Genomic DNA, 22273 nt, shown 5'->3' with positions numbered 1-22273 from the left:
GCATGGAGGAAAAGGAGATCATGGCCATGGTTGCAAGGGAGGAGAGCAAAGGACAAGGGCAGCACTGGGGTAGAACACAGCCCTTCCCTAAATCCATGATCACCACCTCTTGAAAAGAAAAAGGAACCTATACATTTAAACATCGGACAATCCACTTACTCTGGCAATAATCAACTTCTTTCTGGGTAGGTGGTTGTTTTAAGAATCCCAGCACCATATAATGCACTAAGACAGTGATGAACACTTGTCTCCATATTTTTCACCAGTATCCACGACTACTTCTGCATTTAGAAAGCTGTTGTAAAGGCAGCAAAGAGAAAAAGTGATTATTTTTACTTTTTCAAGATATTCCTTTGAAATGTCCGTGGTCGTTAGAATGCAAGACTGTAATTTTCAAACATCTCAGCTTTGTTTGAGACCACTCGATCAAAACGTTTAATCTGCAGATCTCTCCTCAGTCCAATTTTTACCACGCAACAAGAAGAAAGGATGCAGTTTAGAATTAAAGAAATATAGGATTGGTCTTGTGTTTGTTTCTCATGCACCTTTGTGGAAGAATGGCAATACCTCTAATTTATTTATTAGCACACAGATCATTTCCCTGTATACTGTTGTATTTTCACCTGAAAAAAAGGATATCCTGTCAACTAGTCAAATCATTTTTGTACTGTTTAAAATAGTTGTATTATTTAAGCAAAGCAAAGAATTAACAAAGTATAAACACATGTAACAAAACCAACATCAAGTCTTTTTTATTTCAAACATTACAAAAGTTAGGGAGCAGTTTAAAAAGAGTAAAAAACGCCCACATTTAACATCTAGAGGTTTGCTTGCAACTATATGCACACAGCTACTTGGCATTGATCCAAGACAAAACAAACACTAATGATTCTAAAGAATAATAAAAAAAAAATGACGTTTTCACCAGCAGTCTTGGAAAGAAACATCTCAGTCTGGAGTTTGAGGTAATATAAAGAAACTAAACCAGCTCTGTCAAGTAAAGGATATTTTGTATTGCACATATGCAATCATCTTTACAAAAAAAAATGAACATGAGCATGTAAACTTCTTAGTCACCCAGCTGCGTCTCTTGTTTGGTTTGGGTTTTTTTTGAAGAAAAGACTACAGATCAGACCATAAAACTCTGGTTTCAGTTTATGATCTGCTACTGGGCAGCATTTAATTTCAACAGATTTACCTGCTAAATATGTTTGTTCATGAAAGGGAGTTAAATGAATCAACATCACATTTCTCCCAGATGTGCGCAAAATCAAGAGATTACAAAAGTCAAGGGATCTTCATAAGAGATTAATTAGATTATGCATATAAATATAAGATTTCAGTGGTTAAAAAAACAGAGGCACACTTTAAAGAACATGAGGCTTTCAAGAAGAGAAAGAAGTTTTTCATAATTTGTTAACAAACAGCACAATAACACTGCATCGTAATTGGGAATTCTAATAAATGGAATTGCTGCAAAACTACATTTCGCAGTCTTTAAAACCAAACTGAGCCTAGAAAACTGACTTAATACAGCACTGCATTTCTCCTTCCTCCTCCTTCTCCTCAAGTGCTTCCCCGTTCATTTACGCAGATAACTATTTATCAAGATAAAAATGACCACAGAAATAGCTATCCAGTCTCTGAAGGAACAGAACACTTCATATTCCTGGGTTGTTACAAGTACAGCAATACTAAAACAACCACCTTAACAATCGGTTTATTAAAGAAGTAAGTGTGTATTGTTATTTCACTGAAAGGAAAGTTTTAAAATAATTGAATGTGCTTTCTGTTTCAGCCCCATTTAGATGAGAGTGCACCTCAGCACTTGTACCCCACTAACCAGTTATTTACATTAAGCAGCACCAGAAGAAAATATACAAATGCCTGTAAAACTCTCCATTGTCACAATCATAAAATATTACACTTGTGGATACTTTCATGAGCTCCTGCTGGAAGACTGGAAATGTAGCAAGTTAAGGAAACATTTTGATTACATACTGCTTTCACAAAAACACAAAATATGCTTGAATATATAGAATCATCAAATGGTTTGGGTTGGAAGGGACCTTAAAGCCCATCCAGTTCCAACTCTCTGCCATGGGCAGGGACACCTCCCACTGGATCAGGCTGCTCATATATTGGTACTTGCAAAGAAAGCAGCTAATACTATTTCCTCCATAGGAAATGGAAACAGCTGTAGCTCGAGCAAACTCTGTAGAATGCCAAGGAAAAAGAAAAAATAAAAAGTCAACTGGAAGTTGAACCGTTTTCCATTATTTATGATCTGTTCTCCCATCAAATGTGTTTAAATGCATGGTGCTTCTGAGGAAAACAATCACACTGAGATTAAGATACCAAGAAAGTAAGGCTAAAAAAACCCAAAAACATTAAATATTAAAAATTCAGGCCTCAAAATTAAATTACATCAAAGTCAACTTGCAAATTAGCATGGACTTTCATTCTGCCTTCCAGTGTGTTTCCAGTGTCACAAGTGTAACCTAAATAGTATCTTCCAATTCTTATTTCAGACCTCAGGAAGTCAGCCTTACCTTTCCCCTTTACAAAACCACATGGAGAAAAAGGATATCATTCCCTCAGATTGCAAATAGCAGAGCAGCTTCTCCAAAGGAGGATAGCGGCACAGGGTAGGAACACAGCCCACCATGATCAGTTTGTGCTTGGCTCTTGTGATAGCAACATTAAGACGTCGCCAGTCCTTCAGGAGGGCACCAAGCTGTTGAATAAATGTAATTTGCTTTTATTTTTCCTAAATTTCAGAATTTCATGCAGATAAAAACCTCATTTTCAAAATGCATCTATTAACTGAAATGAGTTAATATTACCAACTTACATTTTCATCATTACTGTTCCTAACAAAAGATACAATTATGATACTTTTGTCTCTTCCTTGGTATTTGTCTACTGTATTGACTTCCACTCTGTTCTTCCATTTTGCCATCAAATCAGTGATTGTTTTTAACTGATGCCTATATGGTGATATAATGCCAATGTCTGAAGGCTTACAGCCAGCCTGAATGAAAAAGAATCAGAAAGAAAAAATTTGTCACTGCAGTTTGCTCAGGATACTCATTGCCACCAGAAGACCCTCAAGGATTGTTTTATTATAAACACTGCAGCAAGATACTGCATTTACACTGTCAGTGGAACTCTAGGTATAAGTAAAGAAAATACAAAGTATTAGTTACTGCAAGCTCCCATGTTTCGTCTTAACCCTCACACAAAGGACAGATATCCTTGAAATCCACTTCTTTCTTTCCTCCTCAGACTGTGAGGCAAACATTCAGAACCCCTGGTCTGTACCACTCCTGAAGCTGACTGGATGAAAAAAGGAAGAAAAGTAAATCCTATCCTCTCCCTCACATGAAAGTCCTCATCTCTAAATTTGGCATCCAGCTGTTTTGCATCCCAAATGCAACCAGGCAGGGGACAGTGAACTGAATGCAGACCTCAAGCTCCTCATTATACTGACATGGCAACCTTCCATATATCCTTGAGGTTACCCCACAAACAATAACCCAATGCATATCATCGCTATTCCTGCAGTACTATGAAAATGGTTAATTATAAAGCTGCCCCTCCAAACAATGTAATAAAGAAAAAGATACCTTAATGAATAAGGATGTGAGGGAGATCACCAGTTTAGCTTCTGTCACATTACTTACACCACCTTTCTCTGCATGTTCTGGTGCTGGGACCTTTAAAGATACAAACCAAAAGTTTGACAGACTCTTGCTGTCTACATTAGCATCCTGTATTCTGAACCCTAACTCACCATGTCATACATGGTTTTATAGTAACAGTTTTATTAAAAAGTAAGGCTAAATGCTAAATTTCACACAGTGCAAGAGCCTATACTGTAACTTCAGAATACCGTATTTGCAGAACAAGTTGAAACAATCTGCTGAAATTAATTTCTAGTACTAGTGAGTCACCTTAAGAAACTGCCAAAGTTTGATCGTCTGATTTCACAGTTCACACAATCTGTATCGTATGAAAAAAAATGGACATTTCCCACTCTGACAAGGTAAAAGAGCAAACTATACTTTACATAGGACTTCTGATTTAAGGCTTTTCATACAATTGTATTTACAGCAAATTTTCCCCATTTCTATAGCAGAAAGAATTTTTTTACATACTGGAAAGCCTACATTTACAGCTACAGGAAGATGACCCAAAATGGAAGCATTAAGCTTAGCTTCCAAATTAAATAATATTCACCGAATTTACCATTACTTAACAATTAACTCAATTTCCCTGTATCATGTATGAGTGAGAGCAGAATGCAACAAGCTTGGAATGTAAGCTCTTGTCATTTCTGTATCACAGTTTTATAATTTATTCTTTTTGCTTTGCCTTCTCTCAAGTTTAAGTAACAAACCTCTATTTTAAAAAAGTCTAAAATTGAGTATACACCATACTGCTTTCTGGCTCTGCATTCCATTTACTACCTTACTCATTCACGGCCGTTTACTACTTTGCCCATCCCACTATTTGCCTCTGTCACTAATGATACACACCAACTTTATTTTCTTAGATACCACTTCATTCAGTTTTCCTTCTAAGTTTTTGTGACAGCATTACCACTCAAAATGGGTGGTAGCACAGTCTGACTTCATGCAACACTCACTGTCGTATTACAATTGCTTTCATTTCTTTGAACAACCACCCCAATATCATCCGAGCGGCCAACTTTGGAGATCACTACAATGGTTAACGTGTGGCTAAAATAACACATAGTTAATATTTGTAAGAGCGTTCCAGGGAAGCAGTATCTGCTTGCTAGAGCAGCACCTTCGCACATGTATAGAATGAGACAGTTTACAATATGTATCAAAAGTCTCACAAATCCAGTAATTCAACTGGTGGATGACTCATGAAGTGTGATCTGTGTTCAATGCCTGGTACACTACAGCACTGCAAACGAACAAAAATTCATCTAATAGAGACTGACAAACCCATGTGTGACACTGCTGCAGCTGCATATAGCTATCTTGGAGGCAGCATTATAGATCACTAATAGGCTGCTGTACCCACAAGTTTATCGTAGGATTCCAGCCACATGCTAAAAAAGCGGTCTGCATTGTGTTGGTTAAGCAGGGTACTACACACTTCAGCAAGAATCCAATTTTCTGCAACACATCCTCCAACCTTCTTTTACATAGCATGGTGTGTTTTCAGTATGTTGCACAGAATATTTTCCTCCATATTAAAAGATTCCATTGCCTTTTCCAGAACAGTAGTTTCTCCATAGCCTGTGCCTCAAGAGCTATGCAACTTAATACTTTGTGTAAGTTAACATGTTCTTGTACTGCCATCACGTACTCAGTCCTACTGTTACGACCTGTCACATCACAACGGAATTAAGAGCTATAGTGATATAGATGTGCTATTTGGGTTTTTAAACTCACTGTTCTGAAAACACCACACCTAAGAAGCCTCCAAACTTGCATGCACTCAATTTTACAAGCAGAAAAGCACTGTTTTAATGAAGAGTTGTTTCTGTTCACAGGTAATATTTCAAAAACTATACTGAAACTATTTCAGCAGAAAGAAGTTCTAAAAGCAAGGTCATGCTCGCGATAACACATGCCTACATTTATATTTATTGTTTGCATAGTACACGAAGAAAAACCTCAACAAAACCAACTTTGGCCTAGAATTACTCAGAAGGCTGGCATTAAAACAAGGATATAATTTTTCAGCACTCAGACCCAAGCTGAAGAGCAGACTGCCACAGGATTCAGCAGAAAAGGAACAAATAGATTCCAGATTACTGTCACAAACATGTCACGTTGAACAGAAAACAATGGAGGCTTTTTCTAAGAAATAAGCATAAAAAAATGCAAGCTTCCTGGTGGTGTCAAGTGATATTTTTTCCTCTTTCTCTCTTTTTGTATCCCACCACACGTCTCTTCAGGCCTTCTTAGTGACACTACGAACAACAGTATACAGGGGAAAAACGCACTATAAAGTCAAAAACATAATAAATGCTTGTTTTGTTTGGTTTTGCGTTGGGGGGGTGGTTTTTCTTTTTTTTCCCCTTATTCCTCTAGGACTACCCACAACACATGGAGTTTGACAGGAAGTCCAAAAAGAGATATGACATCATAGCCTAATGTCTCAACAAAACCACAAGTATTTTGGACAGTGTAGCCTTCTGTCTGGCTCTTCAAACACAACAGCTGCCTTGGACTCGAGGTGGGCTTTCTAGGGAAGAAAAAGGTTGAAATGGAACAGAAACTCTAGCTTTCACATTACCGGTTCTGGTACGATGAACAGATAGTGTATCAGCCCATTTCCTACTAGGATAAACCTCTTCCCTGGGACCAACTATCTGCTTTTCCATGAAAAGGACAGCAGCTATGGAGGCGTTTCTGGAAAACATTGCCCTGTTCAGTTTAGGAAATGCTTTTCCACATGCATTTAAACTCTCCTTTATTGTACCTAGACATCAGTTTCTTTGCGTAATTCATATCCACTCTAGAGTTTTATTTTTCTGGCAAAAAATTGACACACCTAAACCAACTCACTTTTCCCTCACACTTCCGTGTACTGAGTATCTGCAAAATCCAATGGGGAATTACAATTATTCCTTCCACTGGCACACAGCTCAGACATTGCCAACCCTCAGTCACTGGAACTGAAGTTGTTCTATGGTTGCAAGGGCATACAACATGGCTGCATACCTTGAGCTACATTCTGTCATGCAAACAAAGTTTATAGTAAGTTCAAATACTGTCGTAGTAATGTAGTACGTTCTGAAATACTATGCAAATCAAACTTTCCAGCTGCTCTGAGATGCAATATTTCCAGCAGCACCTGCACCACCCTAGTTGATCAGCTATCCTAACAACAATTTTGCATGTGCACATTTTACATATAAGAAAACCACTTTTTAAAGTTACATATTTTACCCCACCTAAGCCGTATGAAGTTTCATATATTGACTGTATTGAGAACTCACATCAAAAATACAATTTTGAAAGAAGAGCATAATTAACTTTACCTTTTCTGTGTTCAGAAAGCACACAGGTGTGTCTGGATCAAGTACTTCTTTCAACCATGTTTTTGAAGCATCTGCAAGCTCCAGTGTCAATTTTTTTAGGTTTGGCAGGTTCACAGTGGCATTTGACACCTTCTCCGAGCCACATTCCAGTTTGCCTTCATACACCAACATGTTACTCAGTGACATGATTTTACTAAAGATTTAAAAACCAAGAAAAGGCATCAAATCTTGCGCTTTCAATCCCACATTAAAAAAATCAATTTAATAAATGAAAGTTTAAGATACCTATTCATTCTGTACTGCACAGTTAACTGGACAACAGCATTTTGGTTTTTTTCCAGCCTTTTAAATAAGCTTTCACTCATGCCAAGGTCTCTGTTACAAAACAAACACAGTCAGGCAAAATCTGCAAGGGCCTTCCCAGGATTCCTGCTACTGATAAGTGTCCAGCAGCATTTCATCTTACCTTGCTTCTGCATTCAGTACAAGCGGAGGCAGCTGCTGATGATCCCCCACCAGCACAAACCTTTTGGAGCAGAACAGTGGGCCCAGACAGAGAAGCTGGCTTATCTGTGAAGCTTCATCAACTATACAGAAATCAAATTGCTTCCGAACAAAGATGGGGTGATTTACTCCCATGCAAGATGTTGCAACCACTGGCTGAAAAATTGAGACATACTTTAAGGATAAGATACCTCTTATACCCTTTAGCATTATGTTTTCCAAGTTAAGAGAAACGTAACTTGTTTTATTTAGACATAAAACATTATTTTCAACTTACAGACCATCAATATTTGTCTTATAAAGAAATTGAAGTGATGCAAAAATTTATTATCTTTTTCAGCTCAGATTTCTCACACCAATAACACTGCTCTGCGATGAGTTCCTTCTCTACAGCATCTGAACAAGCAGAATACTAAGTAATATTTTCCAGGGGTAGAAAAGCACTTTTCTCACCTGGCTGTTATAGAGCTCTTCCAGATCTCCTACAGATTTAATTGATTTGGACCTGCAAATTTCTTCTTCTGTAAATTTCCATATGTCTGGATGAACTTTCTGAGCTCGTCCCAAGCGCAAGAAGCCAACTTTGAATTTGGCTAGCTTTAGCAGGATATTGTCTACTGCAGTGTGTGTAAAACTGGTCAGAAGAACACTGAAGCCACAAGCAGAAAGGATTCTCACCTAGTGAGTGGCAAAGGGAAGAAAAGAAGAAGACATTAGTTCACATAAGGATCAGCAATCCCACGTTTGTAAAAAACCAGTTTCAGAGGGAGCCAATAACAAATGTTACCTCATTTATACCAGTCTTCCTGGCCAAATCTACCAGTTAGCTATGGTCAAAGTAATATGGGCAACAGACGTGATGGTTCTCATGAACAGCAGGCTCACTAGGCACACTGCAAACAGCAAGAGCTAAGAACATCCATTCACACTCGCAAACTGCACTGAAAAGAAGGCACTTCGCTCAGAAGATTCCCCCCCCCCGTAAGAACAAGCCATGCAGCTCATCCCCACACACTGTTCTCCATGACAATTCAGCCACAGGAGATTCTGCAGAGTGAGCTGATCTGGTAACAGCAGCAGCTGCCTGCTCTTCAGCCTCCTCTTTCCCCACTGATGACAACCGAAAGTGCTATTTCAAGAAAAACTCACTCAGCCCACAACTCTAATCCAGTAAGCTCCTACAGTCCATTCCCGGGGAAAGAGAACCACCAGCTAGAGACAGCTAGCAGGCTGCCCATGGCTTCAGCACCATGGGGTTATACAACTTACAGCGGACAAGTTACCAACTTCCCCAAGGACCCCCTTTTCTGAGATGTATCTCGGAATTTGAGAACTTGATGACATTTGGGGCCAAAGAATTTTAGCATTAAACTGCCACAGAAGTGATTAAATATCACCCTTCAATCTTCTCCCTCCCACGTATATTCCTACACAAGCAAAAGAAAGCCACGCTCTGCAAAATACATTTTTAGTTCTACCAAATATAACTTCTTAAGCAAAAAGAAATGCGTTCCCTTCTTTGAAATTATGCAGAGATCAGTAAACTAAGTCATGACAATCAATTTTGGACAGCATGCTTTATACAGAGTTAGTTTAATGCTAACCCCTAAATCTCACCAGAAAAAATCTAAACCAAGGTACGTGATCTTACTAGAGCGCATATTGTAGTAGTTTTTCCTGTTCCAGGCATACCCACAATAAGAGTGTAGTCTTTTGAAAGCAGCACTTGTTTCATTGCCTGTTTCTGAGGCTTATTTAGACCTTTAGGAAGAAAAATCAAAATTAAGTGTGAACACTTCATAACCATTGTAATAACTGCGAAAGTTAATAAAACTATTTTTTCTTTCTTCCTCCATTAAAGCCCTTAAAGAATTGAGCAGAGATCTGAAGGGTCTAATAAATAGTGATATTAAATAATGCATAACACAGGCTCTGCGTTACATTCTCAGAAATAAATTGCATAACTTATTTTTATTCTTAGACCTTTTGTGACTCTTTTTAATATCCTAAATGACCACATCCATATGATAACATGTATGAGCATTTCTATTTTATCACACCCACTTTAATGTACAAACATTTAGCTCACAGCAAAGGGAAATGAGTTGCACATAAAACATCATCCTGTCTAGAAGAAACATTATATCAGAGCTGCTCTTCCCAGTCTGATGCACGTAGGTAGTGCATTCCAGCTATTTGGACTAGGCAAAGCTCAAGCGAAAAAATAAGTCTCCAGACTGAGTTTTTATAAAAATTTCTATTTGCTCTAAAGGAATACAGTTAAATTTCTGGTTTCACAGACGACATTGTCAAAGAACAATGAAATATTTTTACCAGATAGGAGGCACTGCCACATAACTAAGCAAATTTTGTTTTGTTTTTAATAGAAGGGTGCCACAAAGCGTCACACTACAGAGCAGCCAACAAGGCAGCAAGAGTCATTATACAAGTGAATGCTTACACCAAAGCCCATCTCCTAGACATACTACTAAACACATTTTGAGGAAAGCCACTTTGTACCCTTTAAAATATTTGCAACAGTTTCCTTTGCTTCTGGAGGAAGGACAGTGCTCAAATGCTGAATAAAACGTGGCTTGTGGAAGTCAATTATCAAGTTGCGAAGCCTTTCACTGTGAATATAACAAACAAGAAGAGTTATCAGTTGAGAAATTTTATTTGAACATATTGAAAGTGTGCAATTAATTTGATTTTCCATACCCGACTGGGGAATCTTTCATCAATTTAGAAAGGTTTTCAAAAGGAACTCCTACACCAAAATCTCCTTCTTCATGATCCAACCTAAATAAGGTGTTCTTGGGAAGCTTTGACAAATTCCTGAAGGATGACAGTAACACAGACAAAATTCTTTTTACAACCAGTATTTTGATGATGGACTCATCACTAAATATTAAGTGAAGTTTTCCAGAGGTCCCAGAGCAAAGCAATAGCTAGAAGAACACACTGATCTAAATAAAACATTATTAGAGTCCAATTTAAAAAACAATACAGACTGAATAATGAAAGTTAGTATCAACAAAGTAATTGTGGCATCCATACAGTCTCATGATGGAGACAAGTAAATGGAGTTTGCAAGCATGGTTTTACTTGGTCAACCGAGTTAGACATAGACACTGACCAAGTATTGACATTTTCAATCAAGATAAGAGAATTTCTGAAGGCTAATTCCCCAAGCCAAGCAAGAGGAGCTAGAACACATCACAACTTTGCACATCTGTAAGTACCCTTCCTGAAGCCAGTATCATAATGACTTCAAACAGACATTTTTCATGTTGTTCTATTACCTGCCCAACAAACAGGAGACTTTTGTAGCATCAACTTCTCTAACATAGCCCGTAGCCAAACCAAGTAAACCATTTTCCTCTCCACTCACAACCACTCGATCACCAACCAACAGGTTTGTTCCAGGTATGGGACCATTTCTACGTTGGAAAAAATGTAGATACTGTCCCTCAGAAGTTTCCTGCACGTCATCAATTCTGATCATGTTTCCAACACAATCTCCAGCCTTCTCTCTGAAGATATTAGAAAAACAAATATTTTCATTCTCAGATCCTCCCAGTAAAAGAAATAAGTAAAAAATACTCATACCAGCCACAGCCAAACACCAAAACTAAAACCCAAAATCAAACTAAAACAAAAACAAACCAAAGAATATCCCACCCTACCACCCCAGAAAAGAATCCCCAAGGCAACAAACAAAAAAAAGTAACAACCCAAACATATACAACAGGAACCAGGAAGATTGAAGTCACTTTGCAATAGCCACTTTGACCAGCAAAGGATTGTAAAAAATATCCAGAACCCTTGTATTTGTTTCAAGAGCAGACTCTGATATCTAGGCTAAAGTTATTTATGTTTTCCTGTTACAAAACAAATACTGAAATGTGTGGAGATCCACTTCACTAAAGTGTTCCATATTTGCTTACCGAGTCGCTTGTTTCACTTAAAACAACTTGGTTACATTTCACTTCTTCAGATGCCTTAAAATGGGCCTTAAACTGCCAATTATTTTTTTCCCCAGCTGCTGGACAAGGTGATGTATAACAACACGCTACTTCAGCCCAGGAGAGCCCTCAGCCTGCTTTTATCCACACTCATAGCCATGCCTAGTAGTATGGTGCAAAACACATCACTGTTTGCCAAGTAAGCCCTCAGGAAGCCAGCGCAACCATCACCCAGCCTAAGCCCCCAGGGACACAAATTAAACAAAAAATCATATCATTTCTGTTTCTGGAGACTGATGCTAGAGTTTGCTGCTTCCTAAGTGTGACTTAACAATAAAAAACAATATCATATTTCAAATACAAAACCAATAAGTCTAGTACGCTCATGTCTCCACTCAATCACATTTCACAAAAAACCTACCTATGCAAGTATTTTTTTTTTTTTTGCCTATTTCTACTAGCACTGGAAAACACCTTGTCTTCCTTGTATTGAAAGCAGAAGCTGACAATGCCTCATTTCCAGTTATTGAAGGAAGCATCATTTGTATCAAATTAGAAAGTGCATCTTACCTTTCTGAAGAAGGTATCATCCATATATTTTTATATCCCTTTCTACCCTCTCCACTTTGCAGTTCCAGGGTTAACATCAGATACCAGAGGCTGAAATACTCTAAGTGGGAGGGTTTCAGGTGCTGAGTCTCCCTCTCAATAATCGGTACCATGGCAGGAGGAAAAGACACGCTGGCCATCTTCTGTTCCACAGCTCTAGAGGCAGAACCAAACACAGGAAAGAGTCAACTTCTATCTTTTTTATTCCAAGTCTATATGTGCCAATTAAATATATACTGCAACACAGCAGATAGATCGATCTATCATCACTGAAATAAAGTTGAATCTGTATCCTTCGTTCATATGAAAAATCTCATATTAATAACTTTACATCATCTCTACAGTTTTGAATTATTAAGGACAAAAATTCAAAGACTAGTTAAGGACACTTTGAAGACAGTACTGTATACGTTTCGGTAGCTGGATCTTCTATTCTTCTTTTGTAGCATATGAATATTACATTGAGATTTAACTAATTGAAGGGGATTTAATAGTTAACACACAAGCAGAATGGTCAATTTATCTCAAAACTAAGTATCAATAGACATTGTATCTAGTCACATATATAAAATGTGACCAAAGAGAAAAAAAAAAGTTAGTTCAGAAACTCACAGCTACCCAGTAACAATCTTGTTGCTGTAAAAAATGAATACTAGAAATAATGTTTCCGAATGGCATACACCCACAAAGATACCTCCTTCAGCGTACACTTTTACCCCTGAAATTTTAAAAATCAGGTGTAATATTTACACAAGATCATCCCCAAAAGCTCTCTTGTTCTAACACATCTCACTCAATCTCTTGAGTATACAATTTTGGTTCTGTTTTTTTGAGGAGCATAAAAACACGACTAAAACTTATAGCAGTTTTTAAAACAAGTCAATAACTTTATGTGAAAATTTACCTAATATAAGCTCATGATTTCCCCTTAACAGGAAATGCAATAACACTTCAGCAGAGCAATATCAAAGTATCACTATACGTGTGACACCCTACAGGGAAACAATCTTCGGCAGAGTCAAAGTGAATGAGTTGTTGTCCAGACATAATGCAGCCTCAAAGGAATGTCCATTTCAAAGAGTTGCAACAATACAGCGCTTTTTGAATCATAATTATTATTATTAACTTCAATAAAAGAGAAATCTGTTATCATCATTGAGTATTTTGTTGTGATTTCTCTCATATTTTTGTCTTGCAGAAAGTGTACCTGAGCAAACATCTGAGCCTCTCCAAGATCAACAACTTGCACTACAGAAGTTGCAGTGAGGTCTATGGAACATTCTTTTGGAGTGCAAGAGTCCTTAATAAAGAAACAAGAAACTCTCAACCACAACAATGAAATCACAGTGTCAAAAGTTACAATTATTCAAGCTTATTTAAAAACATGAGTCAACCTGGGGTTTTTTTACCTGCTGTATAGAAAGCAATTGTGTATTTGGGAGCAATATTTACAGGCTTGGCTGTCATCGATTACAGGAGGCAAAGCTGCAAGCTGTGACTGCTGGCTTCCCACAACAGATTTAGAGGTACTATGTGTTAAGTAGAAGGCCACATGGTTTCTTAACTTCATTAATTCTGCCAAGAAAAGAACAAATTAAGCTGATATTTTGGGGTTTGTTTGTAGTAATTCCTAACTCAAAAGTAACTAGCTTTTTAGTCAGCTCAGAAGTGATTATTCACATGGCAAAGTCCTAGTGGAGTATTACTAAAACAATTAAGTTAATAACATAAGCTTATTGAATTCGTAACACTAAAACAAGTAATATATCTCTAAGTACAGATATGTTCATGATAATAAACCTTGTAACTATTACTAAAATGTTTCATTTTAATTAAAATAATTATGGTTTCTTGGGAAGGGGAACAGCTTTACCTCTTCGGTCCATGCGAGCTGCAGAAACAGGGTACATGGTACCAGTTTTGAGATAAAGAAGAAACCCAGCTTCAGGATCTGCTCTGCGTTCCAAGTTCATCAATGTATACAGAATAACCTGCAAACATTATATGTAAACTATTTTACAATGTATTAAAATAAAAAACCTTATAAACTGTATTTAGTTTTTCCATAATTTATACGGTTAAGCAGTCATTCCTATTACATTCCTAGGCCTAGAAGTTGTAAGTAATAAGCACTTATGCAAGGATTTCAATTAAAAGGCATCTTCCTTCACAAAAGCTTATGACAAGCTTCTACCTCTGCCAGCTGTTTGGACAGATGTATGACAATGATTTCTGAAGCAGTTTGCATCAACCTAATACTTGAATGTAATAAGAAAACAATAAAGACCAGATATTTCAAAATAAAAACACTAAATGTGTTTGGAAGTGGTAAGTGTATCTACATCTCACTCCTCTGTTCACTCTTAGTTTCTGTCAGCAGCTTCCAGCATGCCAGGATCGGCCATCCATAAATCCAGGTTACGCCAAATGCAAAGTGTTTCACATTCATAAGACAAAATAGGTCATCTACCAGAACAGAAAAGTATACATAGCCACTGACAGCAAAGTTAGATATTTGTTTTATGTACCTGACTTCTGTGCTCTATGGAGTTAGATTCCTTGCCAGACTTGAGCTCTAACGGCATTATCCTAGATTGCACTCCCGACTGGTGATGGATTTTCACTCTGGCTGTAACATCAATCTTTCCCTTCAACCCAAACCTGGGAGACCAGATATTCTCTTCAATGTCCAGGATATCTACAATCTCTGTCTTAGAAGAGATATCTTCTGGTTTTTCACTACCTGACCTAGGAAGAAAATTAAGTCAGAAGTTACAATTTCCCTTAATTCTTAACATTAAACTGTGTTCTGATTAAATAGTCAATATTTCTGCATTATAGGCATCTTCAGGCATTAACTTCAGAAACAAATTGCATAGAGTTTCGTTCAAATTATCTTGCCATTAACAGAGTAAGCAGATCAGAAAGTTACTTTAAACTACACACTGACATGTAGTTTTGGTATTCACCTAAATTTCAATGTTAAAAGGATCTTAAACTGGTTTTAATCAGTTTTGGTCTTTTCTGAATAACCACACTCTAAACCATTTTGTTTCTTCTGAAGTTTATTGATATACGCTGGAAAGTAGCATACAGATTTTACTCAGACCTGCTGTTTCATCAAAGCTTTTAACACCCTACGGCTATTATCACTAACAACAAGAAGCCACAGACAAGAAGAGCTCAGCAGCAAGTGAGTAAAATCACCATTTCACAGATAAACAGTTATCTTAGTAAAGAATTACATTGGATTCATAAATAGTTGCACGTTCTGATTTGAAGTCTTGCACTTCTACCTTAGTCAACAGATTGAACATGCTTATTAAATTTTTACTTTGAATCACATTGTTTACAGGAATTTTAAAATCGTAAGATTTTTACTTCATTTCACCCTCATTCTTAATGTCTTCCTCAGTCCTCACATTGGCAACTAAATACACAGCTCTCAAGAAAAGCTATTTTGGCAGTGAAGCCGTAAATCCACTCTATATCACTGACCAGATTTGCATTAAAAAAATGCTGTTCTGAAAATTAACAGTCAACCAGCAAACAAGATAAACAACTTAGAATGGTTTTAACTTTTAATTCTGGCTTCTTACAGTTTCGGTTGCATTTTATTTTGGTTAGCTGGATTGCGCATGAAGTCTTCCACCCATTTAAAAAATGATGGCAAATACTCTTCCACTTCCTGCATTATTTCTGTTTGTTTCAGATTTAAGAGATACCTAAAAAATAAAGCCATGCACATTAAGGAGACAGAAATATTAGGTTTGCTGCTGGTGCTAAGATTTTGCCTTGAGTAGTAACGAGATTAATAGAAATGACTGTCAAGTTTGAATAAACATCTACAAATTGTAGGCAGTGAGATACATCAAGGTTCAACTCGATTACTTCATAAAACTGCAACTGAACATCCATCACAAGTGATGGAATACTGTGTTCATTTCTGACATAACTTGAAATGATGGGTGTAGCACTGAAAGCATCAGCATGATAGGTATGATAAAACAAAACTAACAGACCGAGAGAAAGGAGAAGTGGACTCATGCATTTTAAAATGCAGATTCCTATGCTTTAGTAAAATTGAAATAATTTTTAAAAAATTAAAAAGACCATTCGTTTTTTTGTTTGAATGCCTTAATCTGCTACTTATTCTTCACACACATTGACAGACTTCAGACCGTTTTAACTGGAAAGAAATCATGATCGTCTTGAGTCGCTACAGTTATAAATAATGAGACTTCTGCTTTCTGGTAAGCAGAACCTAATCATGTGGCATTAGATAGCTCAGTGCTGGCATTCACTGGAAATAGTGAATAGAGAAATACAAGCAGGTTTCACACAATAAGGTTCACACGAGCACAAATGACCACAGCCAGCAGATGTGTGTAACTTACTTTTCAGCCCCAACAAATAGCAGCCTACGCATGCAGAGGGGAATCACAAATCAAGAGTTTCAAACACAGTGGCCCAGGGTGACACAAAAACCTTAGCAGTCACTATTTCAAATATCCACCTTCACAACAGAACTAGAGTAACAAATCTTGTTACAACTTTAGCTTCCAGCTCAGCTGGAGCTAACAGCTACTGACAATGCCCAACATACAATTTATAATATTCGAGATGTAATAGTTTTTTTACGTGACTTCAATTCTATTTTAATCAAGTCTGCAGTAAGATTGTAAAACTGACAGCCTTCACCTTGCCAATTTCTGAAGGAAATACACAGGCTATTTATTATGCTAGCACTTCTATCAGCTTTGCAGAGAAAATAAGGGAAAGGTTCTCTAACAACTGAGCCATTAAGTATCCTGATAAAGAATATGATAATATCATAATATCATGACACCTCAATGCTTGGTCAGTCACAAGTTTCTAGTTCATCTCCTCAGGATTAAAATTAATTCTGCTCATCACATTTAACTCAGCTTTGAGAGATGCCTGGAAATCTAATGTTACAGGCACAAACACTTCAACATGTTTGGCCTGAGAGAAAAATCCCACAGGTACAGTTACTCCAGAAGCATAATTCAGATTTTTAGAAATAGCTCAGCAGTTCAGGGAAATTAAATCACATTATGACACAGGGAACTATTTTACTAAAAGATAATCAAGCTTCATTCAGCAACGTCATTTGGCAGAATATTCTCCCAATGTTGGTACTACATTTTTTTAAGTAGAAATTTATCTGCTAGTTTAAGTGTTCCTTACCCTGCTATCCAAACATAACCAGATACCTGCAATGTTACTTACATTTCTTTGAGATACTTTTGTCCATATACAATTTTATTTGCTAGTTCTTCAACTTTATCTTGTGGCAAGTTATTTGTTACCGATTGCTGGAAAATTTCATGAAGAATTGTACCAATGAGTGTTTGCCGTGAACCAGACTCGAAGCCCTGCAACAGATGAGATATAAAATACACGCAAATGAAGATTTATGACAACTTCATACAAACTTTTCTGTCAAATTTACGGTTTTTATTTGCTGCACATGATGGGCTGCACTTATTCAATTGTAAGATCATTAAAGTTTCACCTCAGTAATCAACATCCATTCAAACCTGACACTGAAAACAGCCAAACTGATTTGTCTCCCTGCTATTACTTTATCTTCCATTTTTATCCCGCCCCGACAATGTCAGGATATACGCCCTGTGTAACCGACAAGCAACAAACAGAGGCACAGATTAAAATGAATTCTGAGTGAATTTTACCTGCAAGCAGCATTAATAGCACTATTTCCTAATGCAAATACTTACCTTTACAATCTTACAGATGCTATTTTTTTGTATGAAGCTCTGCATGAACCAACACCAAACAACTGGACATCGGTAAGGTTTTTAAGTACTTACTGACAGCTTTTATAGACCTGGCACTTGTGGGTTCCACTCCCAACTGGAAGGCGGTGTCATCCTGGACTCAGGACTCCCAAATGATTAGCTTATTCCCATTAGGTTTTAACTTGGCCAAGCCTGGTTATATTTTCATATGGCCAGTGAGGCACAACCCTCACAAAGGATTCAAATCCACAAAAAATGTGGTGAGACATTATCAAAGAAGTTTCCAGAATTTCAAGCGGGAAGATCATGTCTTTTTCCCATTAATTATGTTAAGAATATAGGGTTATTTTAGCCCAGATTTTCAAAAACCACAAGAAGCTCAGCCAGAGACAGGCAGTTTCTATTCTAAATTATTCCATGTTGTAAACATCATGAGCAGCTACTAACAACATTTTGCAATGCAGCATCTCGGCCACTTTTAATAGAGCTAAACCACTATTTTCAATGGAACAGCAACCCACTGATACACGAGAGGCTCTGGAATTAAAACTTACCCTGAACCTTTCACTCAGCACTGCTCGTCTCATACATCGAATGCTATTTGATATTGTAGTGCCAGAAAGCAGCAGATCTGGGTAAAGAACTAGGTATCCAGACAGGTCATTTATTATCCAAGTACCGGAGCTACACTCTCCTTCTAAATGAACAATGTCTCCTGGAACAACCGGAACAGACTCCCTGTAACATAGTACATTTGAACAACCATTTGCAAGCTAAGGACACCACACAATAGAAATTATACAGTAATAGCTCAGATTCAACATACTTTGAAATAGGAGGTCATTGTGACTCTTTTTTAAGTCACTAAATAAAATTTGAAAGTTAACAAAGGAATTTTTACTGCCAACACTTCAATAATTTTAGGGAAATTCTACTGAGTTCAAGTTATTCCAGATCCATGCATTAAACCATTTATTTCAGTATTGTTACATTTTATGTTGACATACTCCACTTTTCATTGCATGAGATCTATCTTTTTACTTAACAATTCCACTTGTTTCAGAAACTCAGAAAAAAATAAAAATATTTGTAGAACTTTCAGCGTTTTTACTTGCTCCTCCAACAAACTGGAGTCTTAGACTTCTCTTCTCCAATCTTTCAGGATTCCACAGCAAATTAAAAGCAGTGCTGAACAGCATGCAGATGCCCGTATGCTTCAAAAGACTGAGCAATTGTTCAATGCACAAACACCTGAATTAGAATCCTCACTGATTCACACTTGATTAATCTTTCACAGTAGAGCTCAAGCCAAAGTGATTTTCACAGGCTGTATAAAACCGCATTTTACAGACCTAGCTTAGTACATTCTCATGCGCAATGAGGGCACACCATTTAGAAGAACATTTCTAGTTGTTGCAAGACAACACTAATCAAAATACCCTGCTCTAAGTTCATGGTCTTTCCGCTTGTTTGTACAAAGACAAATTAAAACTTTAAGGCAGCAATATCCACTCCACACAAATTTCATGACAGCAGTTCTCTCACAATAAATACCCATTACACTAATATACTGACAACATTACATTAGATAAAGGGTGTTTCAGGATTTCTTATCACTTCTAAGAAAGTAAAACTCATCTCTAAGGCCACACAAAGAAAAGTGGCTTAACAATGCAACATTTCCTCCTCTTTACAGACATCTACGTTACTGTATGGATTACCAGCCATTCCTAAGAATGCACAGTTCAGTCTCTTCCACTGGCTGAGATGCTGTAATTGTCAGGTGCTTCTCAGGGTCACTTCCATTTCTTTGGATTACACTGACTTCCAACACACGGTATCTGTTGTTCAGCCCATTCCTGAGGATTGTGTCAGGATAGTCAGTCACTCTCTTCTGAAAACTGAAGCAACAATTCATTATAAAGACATGACACTATTTGAAAAGAAAACAACTAACTCATATACATATACAAAATCAGGGAAAGCTTCAAATATAAAACCAACTCTGACCCTCTTCAATTTTATATGTATTTAGCGTGGTTCTGTATAGGTAAAGTGTAGGAAATCTCTCTGGTACTGCTTCAAAGTTGCATCTTTGGATGACAGGGATGAAAAGCAAGCATTTGGACATATGAGACATAAGGAAGGAAACACAAATATTAAGTAAGTTGCTATTAATTGCAGCTAATGCTTCCTTTGGGTGTCCAAATACTCATTTGGAAGTTAATTATAATTCAGTTCTGGAGCCCTCAACACAGGAAAGACACGGATCTGTTGGAGCGGGTCTAGAGGAGGCCTCGAAGACGATCAGAGGGCTGGAGCACCTCTGCTATCAGGACAGGCTGAGAGAGTTGGGGTTGTTCAGCCTGGAGAAGAGAAGGCTCTGGGGAGACCTTAGAGCAGCTTCCAGTGCTAAAGGGGCTCCAGGAAAGCTGGGAAGGGTTTTAAGCTGAAAGACGGGGAGATTTAGATGAGATATGAGGAAAAAATGTTTTCCTATGAGGGTGGTGAGGCACATGCACAGGTTGCCCAGGGAAGATGTAGCTGCCCCATCCCTGGAGGTGTTCAAGGCCAGGCTGGATGGGTCTTGGAGCAACCTGATCCAGTGGGAGGTGTCCCTGCCCATGGCAGAGGGGTTGGAAATGGATGGGCTTTGAGGTCCTTTCCCACCTAAAGCACTCTGTGATTGTGTAACCGCACCCCAGCACATCAGGCACGGAGAATCAAGTTCCCCCAGCGCGGGCAGCACCGACTGGGGTTCGACAGCGCCAGGCGCTCCCCATCCCACCTCAAGACCCCTCAAGGCTCTTTTCCCGCTTTCCCGCCCTCCCGCGCCCGCAGCCGGAGGCGCGAGACGCGGAGAGGGGAGGGGAGGGGGGAGCGGGCGCGAGGCAGGGCGCGCGCCCCGCTCTGCCTCCCAAAGCCCTGCGCTCGCTGCCCGCCCCCCCGCCGCTACCTCTCCGCCATGAGCAGCTCCTCCGGCACGCGCCCCCTGCAGCGACCACTGACAGGTAAACGCCGGCACGGCCCCCGGCCCCCGGCACGCCGTGCAGCCGCGCGCCTCAGCGCGGGGCGGGGTTAGCGCAGCCAATGGGAGCGGTGGGGCGGGGCGGGGCGGGGTTAGAGCAGCCAATGGGACGCGTGAGGTGGGGCTCGCGCTTCCCGCGCGCGGGCAGGGCCCGAGCGCCTCACCGACCGGCTGCTGAGCCACTCCAGGGATGGGGCAGCCACAACTTCCCTGGGCAGCCTGTGCCAGTACCTCAGCACTCTCATCGTGAAGAAATTCCTCCTTATGTCTAGTCTAAATCTGCCCCTCTCCAGTTTATACCCATTACCCCTTATCCTATCACCACAAGCCTATGTGAACAGCCCCTCCCCAGCTTTCCTGTAGCCCCTTCAGATACTGGAAGGTCGCTATAAGGTCTCCTCAGAGCCTTCTCTTCTCCAGGCTGAACAACCCCAACTCTCAGCCTGTCCTTGTATGGAAGGTGCTCCAGCATCCAGACGAGGGCTCAATGTAAGAAGGAGATCATCTTTGTAGCCTCCTCTGGACCCATTCCAACAGCTGCATCTCCTTCTTACATTGAGGATTCCAGAACTGGACACAGTATTCCAGACGAGGTCTCACAAGAGAGGAGTAGAGGGGCGGAATCACTTCCCTCGCCCTGCTGGCCACTCTTCTGATGCAGCCCAGGACACAGTTGGCCTTCTGGGCTGCGAGCACACATTGCCACCTCATGTCAAGCTTCTCATCCCCAGCACCCCCAAGTCCTTCTCTGCACGGCTGCTCTCAAGCACGTCATCTCCCATCATGTATCATTGATGATATAGATAGCGCCTTTCACTGGAAGCTACTTATTTTATGGGTGAAACTCATCCTGGGAATCAAACTTTTTCTCTGACAAATACTTGTTAAGTTTGGAGCTGTTCGCTGACAGAGGCTTTCTGGGCTGATACAGAAGTTTCAGATACACAGATTTCCCTTTCTTCACATTTTTTTGGCCATAAGACCACTCCTTCAGCAAAGCATTCTGGATCTGAGACCATCACTGGTACTGTGGTAGAAGAACAGGTTGGATCCTACCACCAAGTGTGGAAAGGAGAAAGAGTAGAGGAAATCTAACTCGGATCTGCCTGAAGCATCCCAAGATCCACGTTGAGGATGCTCAGGGTGCAGTGTGTCACTCTCATCACAGAAACAGAGATCTCTGAGCTAAACAGACTCACTTGCACTAACTGCACAGAATAAAAACACAATTAAGGACCAAACACAGATAGTCTCTACCTGTTACAACTGAACAAATACAGACGTTTTGAGTAGTTACAAGACAAGTTAGTACAAGTGCGTCGCCTGCTCCTTTTACAGGGAAGAAGGGGAGGAA

At 39.0% G+C, this 22273-nt stretch overlaps 1 protein-coding gene across 1 annotated transcript; it reads right to left on the bottom strand.

The window, feature by feature from the left end:
• Window positions 1-1552: 1552 nt before the first annotated feature.
• Window positions 1553-20968, bottom strand: DNA2 (DNA replication helicase/nuclease 2). Its single transcript, XM_054071611.1, has 21 exons — window positions 20848-20968; window positions 19613-19792; window positions 18446-18629; window positions 17362-17507; window positions 15708-15833; window positions 14637-14856; window positions 13982-14099; window positions 13518-13683; window positions 12070-12264; window positions 10837-11067; window positions 10253-10369; window positions 10055-10164; window positions 9186-9295; window positions 7988-8212; window positions 7497-7690; window positions 7316-7405; window positions 7031-7223; window positions 3630-3719; window positions 2855-3034; window positions 2591-2737; window positions 1553-1968 (listed from the first exon to the last, which is right to left on the bottom strand). The coding sequence occupies exons 1-21, from the start codon at window positions 20856-20858 to the stop codon at window positions 1912-1914; spliced, it is 3090 nt and encodes a 1029-aa protein (XP_053927586.1). The 5' UTR covers window positions 20859-20968; the 3' UTR covers window positions 1553-1911.
• Between the last annotated feature and the right edge of the window lie 1305 nt (window positions 20969-22273).

This window comes from Cuculus canorus, chromosome 7 (assembly GCF_017976375.1).
Source record: "Cuculus canorus isolate bCucCan1 chromosome 7, bCucCan1.pri, whole genome shotgun sequence".
In the NCBI taxonomy this organism is placed as follows: domain Eukaryota; kingdom Metazoa; phylum Chordata; class Aves; order Cuculiformes; family Cuculidae; genus Cuculus; species Cuculus canorus.
The sequence above is the reverse complement of the archived record's forward strand: the minus strand, read 5'-3'. Positions and strand labels throughout refer to the sequence as shown.

Bases quoted from the DNA above. Each gene is read 5' to 3' on its own strand.
- DNA2 (XM_054071611.1), bottom strand. The intron at 12,265-13,517 runs GTAAAAAAACCC...TTCTGCCTCTAG, and splicing joins AATTGCTTTCTATACAGCAG to AGCTGTGGAACAGAAGATGG. The intron at 10,165-10,252 runs GTATGGAAAATC...TTATATTCACAG, and splicing joins ATGAAAGATTCCCCAGTCGG to TGAAAGGCTTCGCAACTTGA.